Source organism: Vanacampus margaritifer, chromosome 19 (assembly GCF_051991255.1).
Source record: "Vanacampus margaritifer isolate UIUO_Vmar chromosome 19, RoL_Vmar_1.0, whole genome shotgun sequence".
In the NCBI taxonomy this organism is placed as follows: Eukaryota; Metazoa; Chordata; class Actinopteri; order Syngnathiformes; family Syngnathidae; genus Vanacampus; species Vanacampus margaritifer.
Window position 1 is genome coordinate 722,999 of NC_135450.1, and position 12,518 is coordinate 735,516.

The 12,518-nt window shown below is 45.1% G+C and overlaps 1 protein-coding gene across 3 annotated transcripts in view; it reads left to right on the forward strand.

Annotated features, from left to right (window-relative positions):
• Nucleotides 1–12,518, forward strand: part of rad51 (RAD51 recombinase) — a 104,851-nt gene that overhangs the window by 61,099 nt on the left and 31,234 nt on the right. The window contains exons 7-8 of one of the 3 annotated variants that reach the window (XM_077552466.1): nucleotides 11,127–11,404; nucleotides 11,513–12,281. The exons of the other annotated variants lie outside the window; for them this stretch is intronic. Of the exons in view, the coding sequence (XP_077408592.1) occupies nucleotides 11,127–11,404; nucleotides 11,513–11,538 (304 nt within the window). The 3' untranslated portion in view covers nucleotides 11,539–12,281. Of the gene's footprint in view, nucleotides 1–11,126; nucleotides 11,405–11,512; nucleotides 12,282–12,518 lie in introns of those variants that run through there. 3 annotated transcript variants of the gene reach the window in all.

The following is a 12,518-nucleotide window of genomic DNA, read 5'->3' on the forward strand; positions in this document are numbered from 1 at the left end:
TGAAGGACTCTGGTTGGTGGCCTGGTGAGTGGTGTCTGGTCGGTGCTGGATTTCACTTTCCTTTCTTTTCTTTGGTCCTTTCTCGGGTTTCCTGACGGCCTCACGACTCTGGCTGGAAGTGTTCGGTTTAGGGAAACGGTATGGGATTTTGATTTTGATTTTTTATAGGTTTTAGGTGAACTAATGAATGCACGCACGCACGCACGCACATACACATATTCACCCACATACAAAAAAAAAAAATACAAAAAAAAAAAAGGAGAGCAATGATGATGACATGTCAAATCGGTAAAATTACCGAATGAACAATACTGAGCTCTCCAAGAAAAAAGAAAAAAAGTTTGTTTCTACCTTATTCCGTTTTTCAGTAATCAACAATAGAAAATGGTTAGTTTCACCCAAATGCTCTGTTTTGAAACAAAATACGGAGAAATCAAGCTTTTTGTGAAACGATATTATTTCATGCACTCTAGTGAATTTTACACCTTTTTTTTTCCCATGAATGATGCCACAAACACCTAAACAGTGCTTTACTTCTGTAAAACACTACCACCAACAATGAAAAAGTGTTTTTTGATAGCAAAATATGTTTATTTACATTCAACAGTGTAACAATTTGACAAAACAATTTGGCAAACTATTGACAAATGTGTGCAACCGTGGTACTATTTACAATTGTGTGGATGTTTCAAATACAGTTTTTCTTTTTGTAACACTCCCCTGCGTGCAAGGGGACGCAGCAGGATTTGCACAACAGATTAGTTTCACTGCGATGGCTCCTTCGCGTGCAGACGATACACTTTCTTGCCGGCCTTTTTTTCCGGGGAATAGCAAGTATATACTACAGTGTGTGTTTGGCCATGTTGCCATCAAGTCTACTCTCAGGATCATGATACGGTGGTGTTACGTCTGGCTTCCCCATGTCCTTCTGTTCCTAAAGTGGTGGTAAGAGATGTTCTGATCCATCGTATCCACTCCATTCATGGTGGCATCGTAGTCCAGAACCAATGTCTTCTCCGTGATCAGACTGTACCCACTCCTCCGATGAATATGCATTGGACTCGTCGTCCGATTGAACGTACGCCTGAGCAGAAGTGCTCGGTTGCGCTCCGCGTTTTCCGGCGTTAGCATCGCGAGCCGGTGAGGCTTTATGACGTGATCATAGCCGCCGCGTCAACGCTTCCAACTTCGGCGTCAACCTCGGAGTCACCATCATCATCATCGTCGTCATCAATGTGCTCTTTAGCATTGGTCGATGCTTTTCGTCTTTGAAAAAAATGCTCAAGCGTGAGCTGCTTGCAACCGGTCGCCATTATGGCTTCCTCAGCCATTGTCCCCTCAACACTCTAGCTCCGCCTCACGTCTTCTACTGACGCCTACCCAATCTTGTCCAAAGAGAGTCATCGCTGCCATCTAGGGGCCAAAAATAGGCATTATACTAACTAGATCTGCTTGATACTTTCAGCACAGCTGGCCAAGGCTTTCCTCCACCTGTTTCCCAAAAAAATAAAAAATAAACTTGGTGAACGTCTTTTAACGTCTTTGGCGCTCCTCCGTAGGATTTTACTAAACGTTATTTAACGTTTTTGGCAGTCAGAGTTAAAATACATTACTCTCATAATGCAAGGACAATAAGGAGGTTTTGTTGAGGGATGCAGTCCTTTTTCAGGGTTTTTAGAATGTTTCAAGTTGAGGCAAGACCTATTGTACTACTTGCCTTCATGTTTAAAGTTGAAATTATGTGTAATAGTCTATGTAAACCAAAAACAACAACAACAATGTTTTTCCTTACAGTACATGTTCTTTGTAAATAAATATAAGATATTTAAATATCGTCCCCATATCACCATGTTTTTGCTCCAGACTTATCTTCTTCAAACAGAGATTGGGGTTAAGTGATATGGCCTGAAATTCATATTATGGTATTTTTACTGAATCTTTTGTTTTTTTCACAGTAATAGTGAGTGTAAAAATCATAATGGGGTTATTTCTGATTGGGTTATTTCTGATTGGGTTATTTAAATGTGAAAAGATAAATATTTCATGTTAAAAAGGGTCAAAGTATCATTCATTCTTCTCTCTGCTTTCCATTCAAATCTTGCCTTTTTTATTAAAGCTGCCAAATAATATATTTTTTAATCAGATTAATCACATCTTAGAATTTTAATTAATCATGATTAATCACTTAACTACAAAGGTTTTTATCAAAAAAATTTGCACGCCAAATTTGAAGAGCACCTGCGATGTGTTATTTCTTCCATCCATCCTTTAACTACCCCTTATATGGGGGGTCGGGTCGTGGGGGGATCAGCTTCAGCAGGGAAGCTAAGACTTCCCTGTCCCCAGCCACTTTAACGAGCTCTTCCGGCGAGATACCATAAGTTAAGTTTCCATCCATCCATCCATTTACTATCGCTTATCCGGATAAGGATGTCAGGGGTCAGGTCGCGAGGGCAGCAGCTTTAGGAGGGAAACCCAGACTTCCCTTTCCCCAGCCAATTCAACAAGCTCCTCTGGCGGGATCCCAAGGCGTTCCCAGGCCACCCGAGAGACATAGTCTCTCTAGCCTGTCCTGGGTCATCCCCGGGGCCTCCCACCGGTGGGACATGCCCGGAACACCTCTCCAGGGAGGCGTCCAGGAGTTATCCGAACCAGATGCCTGAGCCACTTCAACTGGCTCCTCTCCACACGTAGGAGCAGCGGCTCAACCCTAAGTCCCTCCCAGATGACCACGCTTCTCACCCTATCGCTCTCAGATCTGACAAACCCAAACATATTGTGAGGGTTTGCTGGGAATGTCTGGCAGAATCCCCTGTCAGAAAGAGTTTCAACGGCCATCTCCGACAGAACTTCTCCTTGGTCCCGGGGAAGGTGGGGACCGATCGGAGCTGTGGCCAGGTGGTCAGTACCTGTCGTGGCGGCAATCCTCGAACCTAAGGGATGCCATCAAGCACTCTCCAGCACACCCTTCAAGGACTCAAAAAAGTATGGTTACTCTGAACTGCTGTTTGGTGCATATGCACAAACAACAGTCAGGACCTGTCCCCCCACCCAAAAGCGAAGGAAGGCTACCCTCTCGTCTACCGGGGTGAACCCCAACGTACAGGCACCAAGCCGTGGGGCAGTAAGTATGCCCACACCTGCTCTGCGCCTCTCACCGTGGGCAATTCCAGAGTGGAAGAGAATCCAACCCTCTCTAGAGAGGATTGGTACCAGAGCCCAAGCCGTGTGTGGTGGAGAGTCCGGTTATATCTAGTGGGAATTTCTCTGTCTCACACACCAGCTCGGGCTCCTCCTCCTCCAGAAAGGTGACATTCCATGTCCCAAGAGCTAGCTTCTGTAGCCGTGGATCGGACCGCCCTTGGCTGGCGCCCAGCCCACTATGCACCTGACCCCTTTGGCCCCTCCCACCAGTGGTGAGCCCATGGGAAGGGGGACCCACGTTGCCTTTTTGGGCTGTGCCCGGTCGGGCCCCATGGTTGCAGGCCCGGCCACCAGGCGCTTGCCAATGAGCCCACCTCCGGGCCTGGATCCAGAGGAGGGCCCAGGTGACCCGTGTCCGGGCAAGGGAAACGTCTGTCCATATATTGTGTTCATCATAAGGGGTCTTTAAGCTGTGCTTTGTCTAGCCCCTCACCTAGGACCTGTTTGCCATGGGTGACTCTGCCATGGGCCTAAAACCCCAGACAACATCGTTCCTAGGATCATTGGGACACACAAACTCCTCCACCACCGGCTCATGGTGGAGGAGTTTCCATCCAATTGTTTAGAATTTCTAGGCAAATTTACTGAAAATGCGCAAAACAGACATGTGACTTATGCCCGTTTCCATCCGTTCTTCTTTTGCAAATATTGAGAGGGGTCTCCGCCGCTATAGGTGGTGGTAGAGAGATGTGATCCACTAGTAATTTAAAAGAACAAGACGACGACCAGGAAGAGACTGCACTGTACGATGAGTTTGCTTTTGTAAATCATAATAAACCGTAGCGTTTCTTTGCTGTTTTTCATCTAAAAAATAGCGTTAATATACCAGGGATGTGATTTTTCCGCTAATTCGCGGAATTCCGCTTTTTTTATCCCCCCACCCCCCCCACCCAAAAAAAATCGAATTTTTTTTTTTTTTTTTTTTTTTTTTTTTTTTTTAGTAGTAGTTCATTGTGTATGCACATGACTCCGACAGATAACATCTTCTGCTATAACAAAGACATTTGTGGTATGCTCTAATATGAGTTACTTTTCATTTGGTCATGATACAATTATTTGTTCATGAAATTTGAACCCCTCAACATTATTTATGTGTTAACTTAGTAATCACATTAGTTAGATATGATGATATTCTCAGTGATGGTTTTTAAAAGCAAAGGCAGTCCAATGTTTTTGAATGTGACTGATTTTGAGTTGACTAAAACTGCCATTTTATATGGGATAGTTCAATATACATTGAAAATTTATGCTGTTGTTTTGTCTATTTCTTTGTCATGTGAGTGCATTGAAAGTACTTAAAAACACAGAAAACCCATGAGCTCCGGCCTTGTCCCCCCACCAGGGCACTGCCCTGGACCTAGCTGGGTGCCAGCGGCCCCCAGACCCCCGGCTAAATTTTCAGATAATTTCACTTTGGTCAAATCACATCCCTGATATACGTTTCTTTAATTAATTCCCAAACGATTTGTTTTGAAGTTCCTTTCCAACATACATTACTTAAACGTCCGTTATTGATTGGAAGGGGGGGGGGGGGGTCAATTTTGCATCACAAAACTGTACATAAAAAAAAAAACTCCATTACCACCGGGCTCTATTTTTCTGTTCGTATCACTGCGCGGCACACTGCATCCAGCTGACAGACGCGCACAAACCAAGTTGTTTTGAAGTGTTTACCTGATGCGAGAGAGGTAATGAAGAGCGAGAGCCATTAGTATATAATGTTGCGATTGTATAAACCAGGGGTGCTCAAGTTCGGTCCTCGAGAGCCCCAGCCTGTTTTCCATGTTTTTCTCCACTAACACACCTGATTCATGATCAGGATCGTTATCAGGCTTGCTAATTAGCTGATCATTAGATTCGGCTGTGCTGCAGGAGGGAAACATGGAAAACAGGCTGGATATGGGCTCTCAAGGCCCGAACTTGAGCACCCCTGGTATAAACTTTATTAGCTTGTATAACTAAGGTGTGTTGTGTGTTCCACATTCTGTTTTGTAATCTTGTGTCCGAGATTGTGAACGCATCGCACGTCTCGCGGTGGAAAGGGACTCATCCATACACTGTTGGTAACGTGTGCTAATTCGGCTTGCGATTAAAGTTTCTTGTGTTTGCCGTTGGCTGCGGCCAGCAGTAGCCAGTTGTGTGAAGACAAATAAATAGGTGAGATTACCAACCACGTCTGCTGTCAGCGTTCTTGTGACACGTCACTATATTATATTGTTCTGTATGTAAAAATGGTGCAGACTCATGATTTCCCAGCCTGTACCAATAAAAAATTCCCTGAATCTCCGCACATTTTTTACAGCTTTCCGGGCACTTCAAACAATTGGATCGCGACAAAGTTGCATGCAATGCTAACGGCCACAGTAAACGCAAGCTAATAGCACACTCGTTGCACACAGGAATGGGAAAAGCAAACTTATGGAAGAGGTTTTCCGGTACTCGTCGCAAAATCATGGTGTTTGAGCAGCAATTGAAAAACGTGGATCAATATTGGAGTAGGTGGGAAAAGGATGAAACGGGACCCACATTTTGCTTTCTTTTTGCTAAAAAGGTAAGACCTCGTCACGAAAATGCGATAGGGTCTATTTATGATAAGCAATGCACAATAAAACTATCACTAACTAACGTCTCGGCACTCGATAGGGTCTATTTATGATAAGCAATGCACAATAAAACTATCACTAACTAACGTCTCGGCACTCTGGGCGCATGCACGTGACTGACTTCCATTCCGCTTTTCACCAGAGGGGTCGCAAATGTGCAAAAAGTTGTTAACTTGTGTTCCGTGCCTTTAACATGTTACATGTTTTTTAATGTACCAATTATTATTATTTTTTATTATTATTGATAAGCTCCACCCTTAATGGTTCTCTTAATGGTCTTGGGGAAATTAACCAAATGTATTATTTATACTATTAATTTATTGTGCACCTGATACCTCTCTGTATTCTCATTTCTAACTTCAATAAAATGAAGATCATGATCGTAGACTAGACGGCTTGACCCACTCCATTGTGCGTGAGAGGGTCAGTTGGCAGGTCTCTGTCCCCTTCTTGTGCTTGTGAAGTGCTGTACCGTGGCCGACCAGAGAACCAAGAATGTTGTTTTGTCCAATTTTAAATACATCGGCGTCGTGCGTACTAGCTTGTTGTAGCTTTGTTCTTGCTAATGCTAAGCCAGTTTGTCACTAATGTCCACCAGCGTCCACGTTTGCAAACTCCCTTTCGTCTGTTGCCAAGAAGAAGTGAGAGGCGGCAAGTATCGACGTTTGAAAGTCTTTCATTTGTGCGTGAGAGGCCAACAACTAGACGTTAAAGCAGCCAATTATTCCCTTTGCTAGGACGGTGTCGCACGCACGCACGCACACACTCACACACACACACACACACAAAGACACACACATGCTTGCGCGCACGTGCAATCCCCACGTGAAGGAAGACGTGAGATCCCATTCAAGTGTTCCTCTGAACTTAAAAACAATTTTGTACTACAGTTTTTCTTCGTAGATTTGGCACATTTCTTGAAACTGAGATTACATTTTCAAAATATCATGGAAAATTCCCTAACTTATCTTACAATTGGTCTCAACTGAATGGCATTTCTCATTGCTTTCATCAAATTGTCAAAATGAACATGTCTCAATTGCCTCAGTGGATCTGTGCTAATGGTTGTGTACATTTAGCCTACAGTTAGCACAATCTGCCCATATTTAGCACATTTTCAAATTGCTGATCAAACTGGATTAGTTGTTTTTCAGTCTAATGGCTCTCCTCTCCAAAACATGTCAGCAGGATTTCAGTGTGTAAATCATAATATGCAAAATCATCTGTTCAATTGTCAAAATTAATTAAGCATATAATGTACAAATCCCATATATGAACTTCTTTTTTTTTTTCTTTTTTTCTTTTTTTTTTGGGAGAGCTCAGTATTGATCATTTGACATGTCATCATCATTGTTCTCCCTTTTTTTTTTTTTTTGTATGTGTGTTTGTGCGTGTGTGTGCGTGTAAAAAAAAAATAAAAATCCCATACCGTTCACCTAAACCGAACACTTCAAAATCCAGCCAGAGTCGTGGGGCCGCCAGGAGACCCGAAGAGGGACCAAAGAAAAGAAAGAAAAGCGAAGCCCAGCACCGACCAGACACCACCCACCGGGCCACTAACCAGAGTCCTTCACCAGCCCCAGAGACATCTAAATTCCAACAAATCAGGGAGACCTCAAGGGCCCAAAGGAGAAACTGAGGAAAGGTAGAATGGACAGACGAAGCAGAGTGAGATCCACAGACACCAGGCTCCACTGAATCAATGACCTGAGGGAGAAACAAATTGTGTCTGAGTTTCGATAGATGCTGGTGTGGTGGATCTGGCATGCATGAAAATCTCCACCAAAGAGGGGAGCCGTCGACCCCCGCCAGGACAGAGCAAGCGCAACACCTCAGGGAGCCCCAGGCCGCGGCAGCGCCAAAGGACGACCCCCGGGCCCCGCAGGGGCCACCGGCCGGAGAGCAAACCCAGGAGCAGGAGCGCCCCCTAGCCCAACGCGGCCCGCGCCCCCAACCCAATGCAGCAGGACGGGGCACTGCAGGCCCACCAGGCACCCCACCGGCCCACAACTCCCGCTCCGCCATCCACCCCCCCAACCAAGCCGCCCCCACCAACCGACAGCCCCCCAGACCCCGGGGACACACCGCACCCAGGCATCTGCGCCGAAGAGGGGCCGGGCAGCGGAGCGGAGAGGGCACCCGTGCCCACCCCACCCCCCACCACGCGGAGGGACGGAACACCAGGGGCAAAAGGGGAGATGGGGGCACCGGAGGACGGGCAGCATCCCCGAACCCCAGGCCCAGCGGGGAGAGGCCCCGGTCGTCACCCCAACGATCTAAGTGAAAAACTAACCCTGTTACTGAGTTCGCCAGCTCGCCGACTGGCGAACTCTACCCCTAAACCGTGAGTGTGACCCCACCCAGTGTATATACATAAGTGTGTGTGTGTGGTGCATTAAAATTGGGGGCAGGTGAACCGGAGCAGAGGGAAATAATATCCCCCTCTGCTCCGATCCACCCGTCCCCCAGGCATGTCAATCAGCGTATGTGGTGCATTAAAAGAAATTAATGGGGGGGTGCACGGACAGGCGACCGCAGCACTGCTCCATACTGCGGCCTGCCCCAACCGATGCCCCCCCCCCCCCCAGTTGTTGTGTGGTGCATTAAAATTGGAGGGGAGCTGCAGGGCGGAGACGGTGTCTCCACCCTACCCCACTCCCCCCCAAAGTATGTTATGTGCCCTAAAATGTATTGTGCAAAACTAATGCAGTGAGTTAAGAGGAGCGACCAGCTGGGCCCCCCCCCAACCGGGCGGGAGAGGGGGGGGGAGGGGACGGGGAAAGGAGACGACAGGAAGGGCAGGAAGCAGCGGCAGGGCCGCAGAGAGAGGGGGGGGGGGAGGGGACGGGGAAAGGAGACGACAGGAAGGGCAGGAAGCAGCGGCAGGGCCGCAGAGAGAGGGGGAGAGGAGGAGGAAGGGCGACGAGGGAGAAGGGACAGGGAGGCGGAGGACGGGCGGGGAGAGTCGAAGAGGGAGAGGAAGCAAGAGGGAGGAAGGGGGAGGGGAGAGGGAACCACGGGGCACCCCGGCGGCCCACAGGCCCCGACCCGCGTCGCCGGGCCCAGAGCAACGGACCGCGCCGGTGCGGCGCCGCCCCGAACACCAGGGAGAGCCCCGCAACACAGCACCCCCCACGAGACCCAGGGAACGACCAAGACGCAGCCGCCACCCAGCAGCCAACAGAGGGGCAGACCCGCCCACGCCCAGCCAGGGGGGGACAGCACCTGTAGAGTTAGTCCCCTGGCATGCAGTGAATCCGAATATTAGCCCTTAGTGCCCATTGGAGGTGAATCTGCTCGATCCTGTTGGCAGCAACTGGGTTCCTGACTATAAAAATACAACCATTAGTTACAAACTGTCAAATGCAGAGACATCAATGTAAGTTATCACGATGTGGTGGCTCTCGCTAACAGGCAGAATTAAATAGCCAGAATTAGGTTAAAATATTCTATATACGTAGACCATATTTCTATGAATTTTGATATTTGTTTTTTATTTGAGGCCGATATTTTTTCCATTAAAATGTGATTTATGAGGAGGTTAGACCATTGGTCGATATTCAGAGTTTGTTTATTTTTCCAGTTAACAAGAATTGTTTTTTTTGCGATAGTAAGGGCTACAAATGTAGATTGAAATTGTTTATGTGGTAGGTCAGTTGTTAGGTCACCTAGCAAACACAAGTTTGGAGATAAAGGTATCCTATAGTCCAAGATAGCGGAAAGTTTTTCTAAGACTTTAGTCCAGAAATACATAACCGGAGTGCATAACCATAAAGCATGAAAATAAGTGTCTGTAGTGTTTTGTAAACACTGGAGACAAATGTCGGAGTCGGAGAGTCCCATTTTCTTCATCATATATTGAATAATGTATGTTCTATGGATAATTTTATATTGGATAAGTTGTAAATTTGTGTGTTTTGTCATTTTAAATGCATTTTCACAAACTTGAATCCAAAAGTCAGATTCCGGAGCTATAGACAAGTCTGTCCCCCATTTTAAGATGGGTAAAGACATTTTATCCGTATATGCAAGTAACTTATATATTTTTGAAAGTTTTTTTGTTGTTGTCGGAGAAAGCTTGGCAATATCTTTAGCTAAACCAGGCGGTTGGAGCGTACCCTGAAGTGTTGGAATTTGTTTCTTTATCATATTTTTAACTTGCAGATAATGTAAAAAATTTCCGTTTGTTATTTTGTATTTTTGGAGCAAGGCTGTATATGATATAAACATTATCTGAGAAGAGATGGTGGAGATGTGTAATTCCTTTCTGCTCCCACACACCTAAATAAAACGATTGGTTGTTAATTCGAAAGTCAGGGTTATGCCATAGGGGAGAAAGCCCACAGGGCTCCACTTGGGCTTTTGTAATTTCTAATGCCTTCCACCAAGCAGTCAGGGTGGCGGAAATCATTGGGTTTTTAAAACAATTATGTCGCTTAATTGATCTTGTAATAAAGAGTAAATCTAGAAGTCTGAGGTTATTACAATCCTTCTGTTCTAGTTCCAGCCAACAGTTAGTGTATGAATATACACCATATATGAATTTCATTAAGTATTTGATACATTCATGACAGTAATTGATAGTCAAGTGAAAGTAGAACTTGACTAACAAAGGAGGAGTTTCGCACATCTCGGTAGATCAATCAAACAGTTATGTTAAATTATCTGACGTGCTGTCCATGATTGTGAATACTGCAGTCATGTATATATAGATCTTGAACAATACCAGTGCCATTTGCAATGTGAACATGGAGGCACTTGGCCAAGTAAATCCACAAGGGTTACTTAAAGGTCAAGGAAGAGGAGGAGGTGGAAGGAAAAGAAGAGGAGTGAGAATGGGTGGTAGTGGAAAAGGGCGAAGAGGCCGAGCACGAAGGCACCATGCTGTCCCTGATGAAATCCGGGCCACACTCATTGACCATGTCATCAACCATCATTGCACAATGGCTGAGGCAGGCCGCCGAGTTCAGCCTAACGTGCCTCGCTCCATCATTCAAATATTTCGCAGGGAAAACCGGTAGGTACTCGGTCAATGATAGAATTACAGAAGTGTATAAGCTACATGACAGTATACAGTACTGTGTATGTAAAGCAAGAAATGTATAAAATATTCACTCTGTTTGTGTGTAGGCCTAAAGTGCTCTAGTATTTTACCTCAATGTGATGTTACAATAAGATACTATAAATATGACAAAGAAAATAATTTTGAGAAAATAAATGGGCAGAATTGATGCACTTTACTGTTAAGCAATACATTTACGTTCTGTAACAAATACATAACGCATACATTTCAAATTGTTCTTTCATTTCTATGTCTAGGATTGGCCGACAACCTCAAATAGGTGGCAGGGGACGCTTTCTCAATCCCAATCAAGAACAAGAAATCTGCAACATGGTGATTGCAAATAATGCTATCACTCTGAGAGAGATCCGTAATGCAATCCTTCAGGACAAGGCTACATTCCAAAATATCAACTCTACCAGCTTCTCCACTATAGACCGGGTGTTGAAGAAGCATCAGATGACAATGAAACAGATTTACAGAGTACCATTTGAAAGAAACACTGACAGAGTACCTGCGGTACCAGTATGTGCAAGTAAGCCAGTTATTTCTTGTTCATCATTGTAATCTTACAGCAAGTAAGCAGTAAGCAAGTTTCATTCTCTATATGACTGATTTGAATTTATTTTTTATCCAATTGCAGAGAATTTTGGCATTAGAAGGGAATGAAAGGCCTCATATCCTCGTGTTTGTCGATGAGGCTGGTTTCAACCTGGCCAAATCATTGGCCAGCGGGCGACTGTGGATGTCCCAGGCCAGCGAGGGGCCAATATACAACACTCAGAAAATCCTGATTTTCTTGGATCATCTGTACACTAATCTGGTCCCAGAAATTGAGAGATGTCTGGAAGGCCCTCACCTAACAAACTATGTGATTGTGTGGGACAATGTGAATTTCCATCTTGGCCATCTCATCAGGGCATGGTTTACAACCCATCCAAGGATGTTCATGGAGCTACTACCACCACCATACTCTAAGGAGAGTATGGAGGTAGAGTGTATGAACACCGGGCTCAAAACCAGTTGACCCTACTTCAAGCAATGGATGCTGCATGCAAAGACATTACATGGGATCAGTGTAAAGGATGGTTGAGACATTCACGGCCCATTTTTTTCCTCGCTGCATTGCAAGGGAAATATTCGCTGCGATGTAGATGAAAACATTTGGCCAAACCGAGAGCAGTATGGATGCCCAAGAGAATGAGGATGATGGCCAAGAGGAGAAAGGCTAGTGAAAGTGAAAGTGTTACAGTAGTTGGTTCTTCTTTTACGCTGTGTGCAAGATATGATTTTAGTTTTTCATAAATATACAGAATTTGGCTTACACTTTCTTTTGTTGCACTCCAATGTTTAAGTAACTTTCTGTGAATAAAAACTGTTGCAATTTCCTTGACTGCATGTCAAACCGCAAACTTTGAATACTGCTCTTGTAAAATCCTTTTCCCCACTCAGTTTTATATATAATTGTATTTTGTTAGCCGTTGTGAGAAAACCTCTAATGATTTTGACTTGTAGTGCTCACAGAATGCCAAGGGACGATGCATTTTGGGGGCACTGACTACTTGTATGACAGAAATTTGATTTTGACACCTAGGTGAGCTGTTTTAGGAGAGATATAAGCTTTTGCAGATGATCCAAAGAGTTGTGCA